Genomic DNA, 17,366 nt, shown 5'->3' with positions numbered 1-17,366 from the left:
CCGCTGCCGCCGCCTCCCACACCACCGCCCCCACCGCCGCCGCCGCCCCCAGCCGGTGTCGCCGTCCTGCCGCCGCCGTCGAACACGCTATTGTCGCCACCTTCGCCCTGGCTCGCTATTCGTGCTTCCTCGGGATCCTCTTCCTTCAACGGCTCCGCCACTGACCTCGACGCCTCTGGCAAAGCGGAGTCGGGAGAGGTCCTGAAAATACAAAAAAAAAAAAAAAAAAATGTTCAAATGGCTCTGAGCACTATGAGACTTAACTTCTGAGGTCATCAGTCCCCTAGAACTTAGAACTACTCATACCTAACTAACCTAAGGACGTCACACACATCCATGCCCGAGGCAGGATTCGAACCTGTGACCGTAACGGTCGTGCGGTTCCAGACTGAAGCGCCTAGAACCGCTCGGCCACTCTGGCCGGCTGAAAATACACTCTTCGCTGTATTACAGCTACTTCCAGAGAACCAGAACTAGATATGGGCAATATATGAGGAGGAAATGAAACTCTGTCCGTCAATCTACATAAATAAAAATCTTAACGTTCGTGTGTTCAGAATTGTTTATCTCACAAGGGGAATTCCCAATCACACACCCCTCCCCCCGTCAGATTTAGTGGTAAGATGTTCCAGTGGATAGCCCCTCAAAAGTTGAACATAGATCAAGCATGAAAACAGGCAGAAAGTGTGAAACTTCCTGGCAGATTAAAACTGTGTGCCGGACCGAGACTCGAACTCGTGTCGTGCTTGGGTAGCTCAGTTGGTAGAGCACTTGCCCGCGAAAGGGATAAGTCCCGAGTTCGAGTCTCGGTCCGGCACACAGTTTTAATCTGCCAGGAAGTTTCATATCAGCGCATACTCCGCTGCAGATTGAAAATCTCATTCAGGAAGAAGGTGTACTGAACTGTGAAACAAGAAGCAAAATCTAAACAGTGAGTGGTCCAAGCTCAATATGTGTAACATCGAGCGCATTCGAATAGCCGTGGCGTTGTGGTTTATATGGTCACGGTATTGGACTAGGAAGGGGAAGATCCGTGTTCAAATTTCCCTTGTACCACACTTTTTTTCCCACAAAATTAGGAACTGTCCGTCCGGTCATCGACGTGTCTGTTAGCTGTATTCAGGTTTGTGTCTGTCTCGTGGTGTAACGTCCGTTTGCAACAGCGAGGTGTAAGTAAGCGAGTTCCAGACGTACGTACCTCCTATTTGTTCTACACAAATACCACAAAAAAAAGTTCAAATGTGTGTGAAATCTTATGGAACTTAACTACTAAGGTCATCAGCCCCTAAGCTTACACACTACTTAACCGGAATTATCCTAAGGACAAACACGCACACCCATGCCCGAGGGAGAACTCCAACCTCCGCCGCGACCAGCCGCAAGTACCACATGTCGTGACTCTTGCTTTCCCTTCGGAACTTTTGACTTTTTAATTCCTTTTTGTAACAGAGTTTACACCCGTTTATTTGTTGCTTTCCTCTCTGTAAGAGGTCTACGCGGCATCTCTCCTGCTCTCACTATTCATCACATTTATTTGCGATGGTAATATATTCTTATCACATGACTTATATTCTATAGCCAATATATAGCATGACAATTGCCAGGACTACAGAAAGAGAAAAGACGCGTCAATGACCGAACACAAAGTTCAAAATTTTGTGAATAACAGGGGGGGGGGGGGGGGCACGAGGAAGATTTGAACACGGCTCCCCCGCTTTGCAGTCCAACACCGTGACCACACAACCACGACGCCGTGATTCTTGCAGTTCTCTCGACATTGCATATCATGAGGTTCGACCGTTCACTGTTCCTATTTAGCTTCTTTTTTCACAGTTCAGTACACCTTCTTCTTGTTTTCACGCTTGATCTGTGTCCAGTTTTTGAAGGGCTGTCGACTGGGCCACTTTACCACTAAATCTGAGGGGAGTGCGATGGGGAGTGGCCCTTGTCAGAAAGTTCTTGACCGATTGCTTTGAAATTTTGACAAACGTTCCATTCTACTACAGACGTGCTTTTAGGAACCTATTTCTTTAACACATGTTATATGTAGGATGTTCGGAAGTTCCAGTTACAAACTTCCAAAACTTGTAGAGAGGAGAGAGTAGCGACGTTTTCAATTAAGATGTTTAACTCATCCAGTTCTACTTGAAGAATTGAATTAGACGTGACGCAGTACAATTACTAGTTAATAATTTGAAACGAAACATAACGAAACAACGTTGGTGGTCGCCACATCGAGCCGCTGTTGTAATGTAACAGTGCTGTTATGTACGTACAATATGCTGGGTTCTTTTCGTTTTTGAATAATGTAAAGCCCGTAATGTTTAAGTTTTAATACGAACAAATATGCTTCAGCGATAAATGGATGTTTCGTTATGTTTTCTCGCGAATTGTTAAGTAATAATTGTACTGCATCACTCCCAATTCAATACCTCAAGCAGAAGTGAATGAGGTAAACATCTGAATTGAAGCGTGTTCGTTTCCGAACCTGGGCTGGTATTCAAAATATTATGTACTCACTCCCCTCTACAAGTCCTACAAGTTTGTAATGCGAATATATATATATAAGAAAATAGGTAAATAAAAACACGCGAGTATACCAAATTTCAGTGCAATCGATCGGTCAAAAACTATCCGATTAAAAACATCTACAGTTTCTTTATAAGTACGAATGTACATGTTCGTTTCTTCAAAATCTCAAACCTCCGAAAGTTCTTCATAGATTGCTTTGAAATTTAATACTCACGTGTTTTCATATACCTATTGGAACGCCATTTGGTGTATATGTCATACATATATAATAAAACGAGAAACATTATAAAAATGTAAATGCTGGTTTGTTCAAAATTATTAATTTCCGAAAGTTCTTGACCGATTTCTCTGAAATTTCGAAAATATACAATAGTGAAATGTTATTAGCGAGCAGGAAAGTTGTATTTATGGCTTATTGGTCTATGATAAGAATAAACAGTAAACAACGCTCAATGTCAGAGAGAGGGGGTAGAGGTGATGGACAGAGGGTTGGGAGGAAATGGATATAGAAAACGAGAAGGAGGAGATGGAGAGAGAGGGGCGGGGAGATGATGGATAGAGAAAAGAGAGAGAAGGTGATGGACTGAAAGGGGGGTGAGAGAGAGGGGGCAGGACGAGATGGAGAGAGAGAGGGAGGAGGAGAAGATGGACAGAGAGGGGGAAGGAGGAGGAGACAGACAAAGAAAGGGGGAGGGAGAGATGGACAGAGACAGGGGAAGCTGTAGAACTAACAAGGGAACATTTCCAGGTCTAGATTAAAGTTAACAGGTATTTAGTGGGATCCAAATGATGCAACATGTATTACTTCGTTTTTTCCCATTTCAATGTTAAGGGTTAAAACACCCCCTCCCCCTCGATAATTCGGCATGTCGGCATGTTAGGTTTAAATGGAATATCTTAGAAATGATAGTTGGAGTTAGATGCATGGGGCATTGCATATCAGAGATCGTTAGGGAATTCAGTATTCCAAAATCCACAGTGTCAAGAGTGTGCCGAGAAAACCAGATTCCGAGCATTACCGCTTACCAAGGGCAACGCAATAGCCGATGGCCTTCACTTAACGACCGACAGCAGCGGCGTTTGCGTAGACTTGCCAGTTCCACCAGGCAACCATCATTGCGAAAATAACCTCAGAAATCAACATCGAACGTACGACGAACGTATCCGTTAGTGCGGCGAAATTTGTCGTTAATGGGATATGGCAGCAGAAGACCGACGCGAGTGCCTTTGCTAACAGCACGACACCGTTTGCAGCACCACTCCTGGACTCGTGATCATATCAGTTGGACCCTAGACGACTGTAAAACCGTAGCCGGTCAGATGAATCCCTGTATCAGTTGGTAAGAGCTGATGGTAGGGTTCGAGCGTGGCGCAGACCCCACGAAGCCATGAGCCCAAGTTGTCAACAAGGCATAGCGCAAACTAAGGGTGGCTCCACAGTGCTGTGGGCTGTGTTTAGCTGGAATGGACTGAGTCCTCTTGTCCAACTGAACCGATAATTGACTGAAAATGGTTATTTTCAGCTGCTTGGAGACCATTTACAGCCATTCGTGGAATTTACGTTCCCAAATAACGATGGAATTTTAACGGATCACAATTCGCTCTGTCACCAGGCCAGAATTGTTCGTGGCTGGTTTGAAGAACATTCTGGACAATTTGAGCGAATGAATTGGCCAGCCAGATCGCCCGATATGAATCTCATCGAACATTTATAGGGCATAATCGTGACGTCAGCTTGTGCCCAACCTCCTACACCGGTAACACTTCCGCAGTTATCGACAGCTGTACAAAAAGCATGGCTCAGTATTTCTGTAGGGGACTTCGAACGACTTGTTGAGTCCATCCACGTCGAGTTGCTGCTCTACACCAGGCGAAAGGGTGTGCGATACGGTATCAAGAGGTATCCCGTGACCTTTGTCCCGTCAGTGTAAGTACACTACTGGCCATTAAAATTGCTACACCACGAAGAAGACGTGCTACAGACGCGAAATTTAACCGACAGGAAGAAGATGCTGTGATGTGCAAATGATTAGCTTTTCAGAGCATTCACATAAGGTTGGCGCCGGTAGCGACACCTACAACGTGCTGACATGAGGAAAGTTTCCAACCGATTTCTCATAAACAAACAGCAGTTGATCGGTGTTGCCTGGTGAAACGTTGTTGTGATGCCTCGTGTAAGGAGGAGAAATGCGTACCATCACGTTTCCGACTTTGATAAAGGTCGGATTGTAGCCTATCGCGATTACGATTTATCGTATCGCGACATTCCTGCTCGCGTTGGTCGAGATCCGATTACTGTTAGCAGAATATGGAATCGGTGATTACTGTTAGCAGAATATGGAATCGGTGGGTACAGGAGGGTATTATGGAACGCCGTGCTCGATCCCAACGGCCTCGTATCACTAGCAGTCGAGATGACAGGCATCTTATCCGCATGGCTGTAACGGATCGGGCAGCCACGTCTCGATCCCTGAGTCAACAGATGGGGACGTTTGCAAGTCAACAACCATCTGCACGAACAGTTCGACGACATTTGCAGCAGCATGGACTATCAGCTCGGAGACCATGGTTGCGGTTACCCTTGACGCTACATCACAGACAGGAGCGCCTGCGATGGTGTACTCAACGACGAACCTGTCTGCACGAATGGCAAAACGTCATTTTTTCGGATGAATCCAGGTTCTGTTTACAGCATCATGATGGTCACATCCGTGTTTGGCGACATCGCGGTGAACGCACATTGGAAGCGTGTATTCGTCATCGCCGTACTGGCGTATCACCCGTCGTGATGGTATGGGGTGCCATTGGTTACACGTCTCGGTCACGTCTTGTTCGCATTGACGGCACTTTGAACAGTGGACGTTACATTTCAGACGTGTTACTACCCGTGGCTCTACCCTTCATTCGATCCCTGCGAAACCCTGCATTTCAGCAGGATAATGCACGACCGCATGTTGCAGGTCCTGTACGGGTCTTTCTGGACACAGAAAATGTTCGACTGCTGCCCTAGCCAGCACGTTCTCCAGGTCTCTCACCAATTGAAAACATCAGGTCAATGGTGGCCGAGCAACTGGCTCGTCACAATACGCCAGTCACTACTCTTGATGAACTATGGTATCGTGTTGAAGCTGCATGGGCAGCTGTACCTGTACACGCCATCCAAGCTCTGTTTGACTCAATGCCCAGGCGTATCAAGGCCGTTATTACGGCCAGAGGTGGTTGTTCTGGGTACTGATTTCTCAAGATCTATGCAGCCAAACTGCGTAAAAATGTAATCACATGCCATTTCTAGTATAATATATTTGTCCAATGAATACCCGTTTATCATCGGCACTTCTTCTTGGTGTAGCAATTTTAATGGTAACGGTGGCATGTTTTGTAGGGTAAGCGTATATAATTTTTCTTGATTATACGAATATTATAAACCATATTATCTGTGAGGAGGGTCTTACTTGTACACAGGGGAAGCAAATATACATTAGCATCTTCAATTAAATAGCACTCTGCTATCAGTAAGCATATTACTAGGTGAGAGTGTGTATTAGAAAGTGCTATAGAAAGGAATGGCTTACCTGTCTCTCAGGGCGGGACTCGGTGACTGCCTGGCTATTTCAGCAGTGCCCTTCGCGCACGGAGAAACAGGGCCAACCATGTCAGGCGAAGACGTGCTCGTATCGGCCACGCTCTCTCCTTAAAAAGAATAAACCAGCAGCAGTATGAGTTTAATTTACTATGAGAATACTGTAACCAATTTCACGATCTTTTTAAGAAAAGAAGAGCGTTTCTGTCTTTTCATCCGTAGTATCTATATTACAGTCTTGTATTGTAACTACATTAGAATAATGCTGAATTCTCCGTCTGTGGCAGAAGGTAACAATTGTGATGTAACCGCAACAAGAAATTAATAAGTCCGAGGTCCATACAGAAGATGCGTACCAATTTTTGCTTTTCGGATAAACCATGCACATAGTTTTAATCTATGCATTTTTCTGTCACTTTTCAATATAGACTCTATAACGTTGCAACACATTTTTCCTACTGTTCTGCAAGTTTAAGAAATCTCTTTGCAGAAGTCCGTTTCAGCTGCCCAAAGACACTGTCATTCCATTCTCGAGTGCTTCGTATCAGGCTCACAATGATGGAACTAGGTTTCATCACCTGTCACAACGCTCGAAAAATAATCTACGTTTCGAAATTTTTTAAGGAAGTTATGAATAAGTTCAGCAAACCATCCATGGTGTTAGTTGCGCTCTCTCGTCATCACGTCAGCTGTGTGTAATTCAATTGCTAATGAGTGTACGTCGCTATCCAAAATGTTTGAGACTGGGTTAACAAGACATAGAGAAAAGTTAAGATAGTGGTTTTAATGCTTCAGGTTTTCTACATAGTCCTTACCAGGTATGCCTACCGGGATTAGTTCTCCCACGAGAAAGGGCACTGCGGAGAAATGACTTAACCACAGGCTAGGAGCGTGTCGGGAGTCGCGCCTGAACGGCTCAGTTAGTATAACGATTGTTCTCGAACGTTCATACAACCATGTGAAACTGTTAGAAAGGCCCTCAGTTGGGATGTTTTATTTTTTATTTTTATCTTATGGGACGTAACTGCTAAGGTCATCAGTCCCTAAGCTTACACACTACTTAACCTAAATTATCCTAAGGACAAACACACACACACCCATGCCCGAGGGAGGACTCGAGCCCCCACCGGGACCAGCCGGTGTTGTTTTTCAACTCACTCATTACATAGGCTTTAACGTAATTTGTGCACTTGGTCGTTTTATGGTAGGTTCGTACTTGTAACACAAAGTCTTGTCACCCGTCATGATTTTTTACAGAAAAGAATGCAGAGCGTTTTGCTTTTCAATCAAGTCACGGCAACGTCCACACATCGTTGTTTTCGTTCGGGAGTCTAGGTGTACGGGACAAACTTAGCACATTTTCTCTTAATCAAAACATTCTGGAGAATGTCTTGAACACTCAATTAGCGATGTTGCTGCATTGTGATTTCTGGCGAAGCAACGTTGATGCACTACTGTTGCGCGTCCACTTCCAGCTCACAACTGACTGGTCGAATGCACATCTGATGTTTAAAGTTGCTAGTTCAAGCTGTCGCCGTAGTCACTGCGCTGACGTCGCTTATACTCCACACGTAATGGACCCATCCTGCATTCGGCCTTTTTTTTTGTATCTAATATGGTAGGGGATCGCGTTGGTTGTATGCAAGTCATCTAAAATCTCCTGAATGTATTTTCACTCTGCAGCAGAGTGCGTACTGATCTGAAACTTTCCGGAAAGTTACAACTGTATGCTGGACTGGGAATCGAACCCATAACCCTTTTATTTCGACAACAATCGTTATATAAACAAAGCCGTTCAGGTGGGACCCACGACCCGCTGCTAGTCTGTGGCTAAGTCATTTCTCCGCAGTGTCCTTTCTCCCGGAAGCACTAATCCTAATAGGTATGCAAGAGAGCTTTGGTGAGGTTTTTAATGTTGGAGAGAAGTTTTGACGGAAGTAAAGGTTTGAGGGCGGCTCGTGAATCGTGCATGGGAGGCTTAGTCGGAAGAGCAATTGCCTGGCCCGGTACACAATTTTTGGTTGCCAGGAAGATTCATCTAAATCTATTCTGTATTTGTTCTGTTGTAGCTAACCCGCTGATACAGCGTATGGCAGAGAGGAAGATACGCCAGACCGGATCGAATCCAAACGACGGGTTAATGACCGTGTCTGGGACGCCGGCCACCTTGAATGCGGTTAGTTAACTAGTTAATAACTGTTCCATGGATCATTTTGCACGATAGCTCGTAATGATGTGGAACGAGTTATTATACATTCACATCGCAAATTAATTTGTACATGCGGCTACATTCTGAACATTTCTTTTCCTTTTTTTTTTTTACAAAAAGAAAAAAAAAGGTATACAGATGTGACTTAGTAATTCCTACCCACCACCTTCTACACACTACAATATTAGGAATTCTTTTACGGAATAGAAGCAGTTGTCAAAGAGAAACTTGCTCACTTTGTTATCAAATTTTACTTTGCTGTCTGTCAGACATTTTATATCACTGAGTAAAAGATCAAAATTTTTTGTTGCAGCACTGTGCACCCTTTTTTGTGCTAAAGACAACCTTAATGTGGAGTAATGAATGTAATTTTTCCTGCTTAGTGTATTTATCTCTTGGTCTCTCTCTACGATTTTTACCCTCCACGCTGCCCTCCATAAGGGAATAAATATGCTGTGAATCAGTAGTCAGCATGTCCAATTCTTTAAAAAGATGTCTACAAAATGATTGTGGGCGAGCACCACAATGAAGACTTTCTTTCTTAAAGATGAGTTACCACAAAACATTATTTCATATAACATTACTGAATGAAAATATGCAAAATATGTCAACTCACTGATTTACCTCTCCCCAAGATTTGCAAATGTGGCTGAGCTAAGTTGTTTTAGGAGTTCCAGAACGTGAATTTTGAAGTTTCCACCCTATTTACTATTTCTTCCCATGTGGTACACTTATCATTGATGTAGTGCCTCTAGATGTGCAGAACTGAATAGGTTGTGTCTTTTTAAAATTGAGGGTGAGACCATTTGCAGAAAACCAGTCCATGATACTTTTAAGGACTTTGTATACCATTTCTTCTGTTTCTGTATGCATGCTTGGGTTGATTACAATATTACTGTCATTATTCTGCTTGTTGTATAATAGACTGATGATCGTTTACACATATGAGGAACAGCAGTGGACCTAAGATTGAACCTTGGGGAACCCCATATGTGATTTCCCCCTGATCAGAATAATGTCTCTGGACTACATTGTTTGAATTACTAAGTACAACTTCCTGCATTACCCATTGGTTGGCTATACCATCAATCCCAAAAAAGTTAATTTATCTAGGAGAATGCTCTGATTCACACAGTCAAATGCCTTAGAAAGATCTCAGGAAAAACCAACCGGTGCTATTTTATTATTTAATGCTTGTAAAATCTGGTGAGTGAACATGTAAATGGCACTCTCAGCAGAGCAACCTTTCTGAAACTCAAACTGTGATACTATTGTTGCTATGGTGAGATACTGTTCTATGATACATCACCTTCTCAACAATTTTAGAGAATGATGTCAGCAGTGTGGTTTTTAGGCGGTTTCCCACGCTGGTTTAGGCAAATGGTGGGCTGCTCCCCAATTTACGCCTCAGAAAATACAATATGAATTTAAAATACGGCCACATACAGAACAAAATTTGCGTGATTCACAGATAGGTGGTACAGAGAACGCGGCCGCAGCGACAGCAAGGGCACCTGGTCGCAAAGTTAAATGAAATAAACTCGCCAAATCCTCGGAAGTAAGATGGGATTAACGCTCAATGAAGTAAGAAGTTTGTCGTGTTGGAGCTACCTCTGAATTGTAGTTATGAGACGACACAGGAGAACGATCGCTGCATTTGGATGGACAGGGGTGAAGAATCCCTTGGAAACCGCAGCTGACCTACCAGGTATAACGGACCACCGATTATTAAAACAGTGTCGATCAATAAAATTTCGGGCTTGCAGCTGTTTCTTGATGCTAATCGTTTTATGTGGTGTATAAATACCTAGGAGATTTGGGTTTAAGGCTCTATTCAGTAGTCAGCACTGGGAAGACTGTTTTTTCAAGGTGATTACTTTGTGGGTTCTCATCGTTCAAATCTAATCAAGGAAGTCGTTGATGTAAATTGCATGGATTGTTAGTGTATATACTGCAACGCCTTCAAAAACGACGCGCGAGATTTTCATATTCTATCGCTCGCTACCCACGAACTTTTTGTCCTACAAGAGTTCTAGAGGAAATTGCAAGTAGTTAAATTTTGTACTGGGATTCGTTATCGGTGGAGGCCACTGTTTTCGAGTTATTCAAGAAAAACAAAAGTGATTTTCAAACACGTTGTCCTACAAAACGGTCTTGTTCATTTTTATCTGTAGGAATAACAGTCCGTGCATACAGAGCGGCAAAAATACGAAAATCTCGCGCGCCGTTTTCGAAGGCATTGCGGGTTGCATAAAACCCATGGGTAGGGGCAACTGACTCACCCTGTATTTTCTACAAATCACTGAACAGTGCATGGCGGCGTGTACTTTGTACCAACATTAGCCATTCCTGTCCCATTCGCATATGGAGCGACGGAAATTAACGGTATGCCTCTGTATGTGACCTACTTTTCGTTACCATATTCTCAAAATCACTATACTCTCTTGTGTAGACTGTATAATTGTCCTCTAAAGCAACTCCATAGGGTTTCATGAAACAAAGTTCTATTTCTTCCGACGTTTCCCCATTTATGTTCCCTGAGCATTTATGTTACACTATATTATGTGCTACATCTAACTGTTACAATGATCGCAGCGCATTTCCGAATTCTATCGACATCTACTGCCTCTGTTTGCTACTATTTGATAACAATTCCAAATGCTGGTGCAGTACTTTAGAACAGGTCGCATCTGCGTAGTTCAGCTGTTAATATTTAATTATACATGCAGGTCCTATCTGTGATGTTCTCTATTCCTCTTGTTCTAACTAGACTTACTCTATAGAACAAGTGCGTTTGGAAATAATCAACGACACAGCTTAAGTGCGTGTGTCTTTGGTTCTGTGAACAGTATTATTGGTATGTACTAGTTTGAGAGGTTCTACCACCTCCCCAACATATTCTGAAGTACGTGGGTTATTCGTAAAGTAAGGAACGACCGGTCGCAAAATGGAAACCACAGTGAAAATCCGATGAAGGTTTGCACAGATGTATTGGGTAGTGTTTCTAGTATGCCTGTCGATAGCGTTATGTCGTTCTTTTTTAGTTCTGAGCACACAGGGAACACATAAAGATACCTAGAACAATAGTGTCTCCCGCCAAGTACGAGGGCCTGGTGAGAAATTTCGCCTGAAGCTAGGCAGCCAACATTACATAAATGTCGTGCGTTTTCATCTTCAAGACAATTCTCAGACGCATTTTGCAGGGGCAATGAAGATGCTCGTGCAACGTTTTCAATTGCCAATGTTTGATTACCCACAATACAGCTCGTAATTGTCTCCCTCTGAGTTTCATCTCTGCTCACATGAACCGCTGGCTATGAAGGCAACATTTTGGAACAGACAACGAGCTGTAGGCCAGAATTGGAGGAAAGCACTGGCGGCTGCCTTCTGTAACGAGGCTATCGGAAAGTTGGTACAACGCTACCACAAACGTCTAAGTCGGATCGGCGACTATGGAGATAAGTAGCTGGAAGTTGTAGCTAACTGTTGCAAATAAAATAGTTTTGATTTTTACTGTGGTTTCCTTTTCGCGACCTATCGTTCCTTACTTTCCGAATAGCCCTCGTACTAACGGAATATTTGACATTTGTCTGAGGATTTGGCGAAAAAAAAACTGGAAATAAAGTGTGTTCAGCAGCTGACCTTCGTGAAGAAGTGTTAGACACTTTGACCATTCCTTCTAACCGGTCCGGCTGTGCCGGCACAAGTGAATGCGCGAGGTCACGTAAACATGTTGAGAAGGCTCCGGCGGGCAGCCAGTCGGATGATATAGTCTGCATGGAAGGCTGAACAAAGCGAGCGGCAGCTCTTCTTATGTACCCACATTGCGTGGCGGGGCGTGTTCTGTGGTCGAGCGAGCCACTCGGCTGCAGGTTACAGCTTCGTGTCCCGCGCTGGCCGTGCAGTTCAGTGGAGATCGTTTGACGGCACATCTGTGCGTCACTCTAAGCTATTTATTTATTTCACGAATATCCATTGCTCCTTCTTCTTGTTGCCTATATGGACCGTACTCTATCCAGTCGTAAGTGGACAGTTAGCTGGTAACACGTGAAACACTGAAGGCTGGTCGAACTTTTTCGTGCCCCATTCCTCGATATAGCTCCTATCTGAAGTTGCGCTCTGCCAAAACTACTAGGCGGTCGTTTTGATACAATACATAAATGATGTAGTAAATGGTAGGATTACCGGTAGTACTGCTAGCATTGATAGGGAAAGAAACATAAATGAATGTGTCAGAGAGAGACTGGGAGCCGATGACTTCTCCTTGTTTTTTGTCTGTTTTGCACATAATTAGAACCGCACATCGTTAGGTGTTAGTCCATTGTGTATTTTATATCCTTGCAAAATATAAATTGCATTTTATAAACAATAAAAATTAGCTGATCGCGTAACTTTCGCTCTTTTATGCAACCAAAGCAATTACTTTTGATGCAGGTATAGTCTACATGCTCAAACAAAGAAAAATCTGTACAATTATTGTTGTTATTTTGTAATCAATAGAACGTTATTGGTCAAAGGCAAGAGTTTTATAAATAAGACATTGTAAAATAGTCTGTATTAAAATTGAGTAAAATCTCAAATGGTTCAAATGGCTCTGAGCACGATGGGACTTAACATCTGAGGTCATCAGTCCCCTAGAACTTAGAACTACTTAAACATAAGTAACCTAAGGACATCACACATATCCATGCGCGAGGCAGGATTCGAACCTGCGACCGTAGCGGTCGCGCGGTTCCAGACTTAAGCGCCTAGAACCGCTCGGCCACATGGGCTGACGTAAAATCTCAAATCCACAATAGCTGTTCATTTTACTTTCTCTGTATGACGACCGCTGTCATACCCTGGAGGTATATGTACAGGGCATGTAATACTAATACTTCACGTACCACGAATTACTAGTGAGTGTAAAAACACTGTCACTCATTGGTAAAACCTTAGATGAAGCGGCAGATGGGCACTTGTACCTCAGAATTCGTGGTACATCAAGTTTTAGTTTTATATGACTGAAGATATACCTCCAGGATATGAAACTAATCGTCATAGAATAAAAACACAATAAACAGCTATTGTGGATTTGAACTTTCACACAGTTTTAATATAGACTGTTTTATCATCTCTGAGTTTTAATTGCTTGATTGTCCTTCACATTTCGTAGAAGGTTTTTAGCTGTGGTTATGTTATTTGTAATGACAGAAACATGTTTTATAAGATCTCGACGAATTATTGAAACGATGTCTGATATGTCTTTTTCCGTTTTTTTTTTTTAATTTGACTATTTTTGCATTTTCCAGCGCTATATGCTAAAACTATATTTTTTTTATTTTTTACTACAACATCCTCGTGTTGCATGGCAACAATTTGCGAATAAAACCTGAATTAAATATTGACAATTTCAGTTTCGCTATAAATACTGTTTATTTTTAAGTAACTTACAGGAGGATAACAATGTAGAACAAAAATATTCCGTAGGTTAGGAAACCTGTAATATATCCTCACTCAACTTCTAGACGGTTCATCGCTTTCGGCTTCTAGGGGGATCTAATAAGACACTGATCACATACGCAAACAAAGCGCTCGAAACTAGGTGACGCCCGATAAGTACGCAACACACCTAACGAACAGATAATGCAGTTACTATCTTAACTGACAAAAGCTACACACATCAAAAAAAGTTTTGCATCACCACAGTTCCAAGAGTTCCGGAACGTGTACAGAAAATTGGAATAGAGATCAACATAAACATCATTTCCGCCCTTTTTATTGCTCATGAAAACCACACATTGCATGTTGTACCACCATTGGTTGATGGTCCAGATTGCCGTACACACCGGTACCTCTAATACCCAGCAGCACGTCCTCTTGCATTGATGCATGCCTGTATTCGTCGTGACACACTATCCACAAGTTCATCAAGGCATTGTTGGTAGAGATTGTCCCGCTCCTCAACGGCGATTCGGCATAGATCCCTCAGAGTGTTTGGTGGGTCACGTCGTTCATGAAGACGAATGCCTCGCCAATATGCTGCCAATATGGTTGCCCAATCTGTCGGAGGATGGCATTCACATATCGTACAGCCGTTACGGCGCCTTCCATGACCACCAGGGGCGAACGTCGGCTCCACCCCAAAACATCAGGGAACCTCCACCTTGATGCCCTCGCTGGACAGTGTGTCTAAGGCGTTCAGCCTGACCGGATTGCCTCCAAACACGTCTCTGACAATTATCTGGTTGAAGGCATATGCGACACTCATCGGTGAAAAGAACGTGACGCCAATCCTGAGCGGTCCATTCGGCATGTTAATGTTGTTGGGCCCATCTGTACAGCACTGCATGGTGTGGTTGCAAAGATGGACCTCGCCATGAACGTCGGGAGTGAAGTTGCGCATCATGCAGTCTATTGCGCAAGGTTTGAGTCGTTGCACGACGTCCTGTGGCTGGACGAAAAGCATTATTCAACATGGTAGCGTTGCTGTCAGAGTTCGTCCGAGCTGTAATCCGTAGGTAGCGGTCATCCACTGCAGTAGTAGCCCTTGGGCGGCCTGAGCGAGGCATGTCATCGACAGATCGACAGTTCCTGTCTCTCTGTATCTCCTCCATGTCTGAAAAAAATCGCTTTGGTTCATTCCTAGACGCATGGATACTTCCCTTGTTGAGAGCTCTTCCTGGCACAAAGTAACAATGCGGACGCGTTCGAACCGCGGTATTGACCGTCTAGGCATGGTTGAACTACAGACAACACGAGCCGTGTACCTCCTTGCTGCTGGAATGACTGGAACTGATCTGTTGTCGGACCCCTCAGTCTAATAGGTGCTGTTCATGTATGGTTGTTTACATCTTTGGCCCGGTTTAGTATCATCTCTGAACAGTCAAAGGGACTGTGTCTGTGATACAATTTCCACAGTCAACGTCTATCTTCAGGAGTTCTGCGAACCGGGGTGATGCATAACTTTTTTTGATGTGTGTACTTGGAAAACTACCGTAGTCTACGCTTACTTGTGACAGTCTACAGTTGTTTACGGTAGTTTTATAACTCTACTCCTATCTATATCCGTACAGTCAAGTGACAAAACTCGTTTGGTTATTCAGATATATCTTCTGAGTAATTTGGTCAGGGTACTTGTGGTGTCCGGTGACGTGTTACAGAGTAATTGTATTTTGTTTGCTTTCTTACTACCGGATGTCTTTATATTTGTACCACACTGAAAATATCTGCATGACAGTGTAAATATCGACTGTATACTCTCTACATCTTGTTTAGAAACAAACTTGGTGTATTCACTCGCAGTTCTGGCTGTTGACAGTTGTAATGTCTACTTTACTCTGCATCCTGAAGCTTGGACTCAGTACTGCTAGGTTTTGTCTCAAGTTTGTTTTTACGATGGTGTTAGTTTCACGTTAACAGTATAACGATAATTAAATGTGGCTCAATAGCCTGGTGCATGTGTTTCAATCAGACCACACTGTGACGACTTGAGACTCCCTAACCTAGTAATCCTGCCGGGGAAAGGGAACCTACAGTTTCCTGACAAATCTTCATATCATACAGAGATTATGCATAGGTTAGAGAAGAACTGAAATATTCCACGGTCCGACTAGGATTCGATCCGGTGACATTTCGGTTGCCAGGTACATATTTTACTACTAGCCCGCAAGAACCGACACATTAACATTGATACACAGTAAAATCGACAGGGCTACTGATAAAGAGTTGGCCGATGTCTAAATGGCTTACAGGTTCTCTGAATGCAATAAGTGAGCGACACGACAGTGCTATGCTGTTTTGTAATGTATGATTTGGCGTTTACATATTACAGGCTCTTTCGCTGTTTTGAAGGTACGAGGGACGTTCAATAAGTAATGCAGGTTGGTTTTATTCGAGATTTCAATATACCGCATAATTCACTTCTCTTTTGGCTATGGAAATGAAATGAGCGTTTGACGTTATTGGCCGGGAGGCCCCTTACGGGGCTGGTCCGGCCGCCTTGGTGCAGGTCTTATTATATTCGATCCCACCTTGGCGACCTGCGCGCCGGATGAGGATGAAATGATGATGAAGACAACACAACACCCAGTCCTTGAGCGGAGAAAATACCCGATCAAGCCGGGAGTCGAACCCGGGCCCCTTAGGACGGCAGTCCGCCACGCTGACCATTCAGCTATTGGGGCGGACTCTTTTGGCTATAAAACCCTATTTTTCAACATTATCCCCGTTCAGAGCGATGGTCTTGCGCAACCTTATTGGGAAGTCCTGAATGCCCGCCTGGTACCATTCTACTAGTCGTCTTGCTCCATCAACAACCTCCCCATCATACAGGTACTGCTTATCACGCATGCTTCATTGGGTCAAGCAGATGGAAGTCGGAAGGTGCGATATCCGGGCTGTAGGGTGGATGACAAAGAACAGTACCCTGACTGGTGGACGAGTGTGTCAGCACTACCAACAGAGACGTCCGGTTGAGCTGCGAGGTGTTTGATTGTGATCCGTTGGTCACCTCGAACGAGAGTGTCCGCACGTTCCAACATCGCAGGAGCCACAGCTGTGTGCAGCTGGCCGATACTTGGGAGATACTGGTTTGCACGACCTTGTTGTGATAATGGCAGACGCCTCGCCCAACGACTCACCGTGCTTTTGTTCACTGCCAGGTCTCCGAAGACACACTGCAAGCGTTTGTCAATATCTGCGATGCTCTGACTTTCCGACAAAAGAAACTCAACGGCAGCTCTTTGCTTGGAATGCACCTCCGTTACAGACGCCATTTTGAAGGCTATGTAAAGCACCGCCAGCAATCGGAATTTCATGGAACTATAGGTGCTGAAGCACCTATGTCATAAACAAATCCGCATTTTTTTCAACCAAAATTGGACGAGAAATAATGTGTTGTATTACTTATTGAACGTCGCTCGTATTTTCGCGGAAAAAATGGTAATTGGTGTAACAAACCAAACGAAGCATTATTATGTTACTACTATGTAACTAGCTTCCGGAGACCGCGGGTCCCCTGTAACAAAGCTCTCGGAAGATATGTCCTAATATGCTCTGAAATTT

General features: G+C 43.7%; 1 protein-coding gene across 1 annotated transcript in view; it reads right to left on the bottom strand.

Annotated features, from left to right (window-relative positions):
• The window catches only part of LOC124555877 (hormone receptor 4), a 212,458-nt gene that overhangs the window by 62,390 nt on the left and 132,702 nt on the right, over positions 1–17,366 (bottom strand). Inside the window, exons 3-4 of the mRNA XM_047129939.1 lie at positions 6,105–6,222; positions 57–201 (exon numbers count right to left, since the gene is read on the bottom strand). Of these exons, the coding sequence (XP_046985895.1) occupies positions 57–201; positions 6,105–6,222 (263 nt within the window). The remainder of the gene's footprint in view (positions 1–56; positions 202–6,104; positions 6,223–17,366) is intronic.

This window comes from Schistocerca americana, chromosome X (assembly GCF_021461395.2).
Source record: "Schistocerca americana isolate TAMUIC-IGC-003095 chromosome X, iqSchAmer2.1, whole genome shotgun sequence".
Lineage (NCBI taxonomy): Eukaryota > Metazoa > Arthropoda > Insecta > Orthoptera > Acrididae > Schistocerca > Schistocerca americana.
Note: the sequence above shows the minus strand (reverse complement) of the source record. Positions and strands in the feature narration are given on the sequence as shown.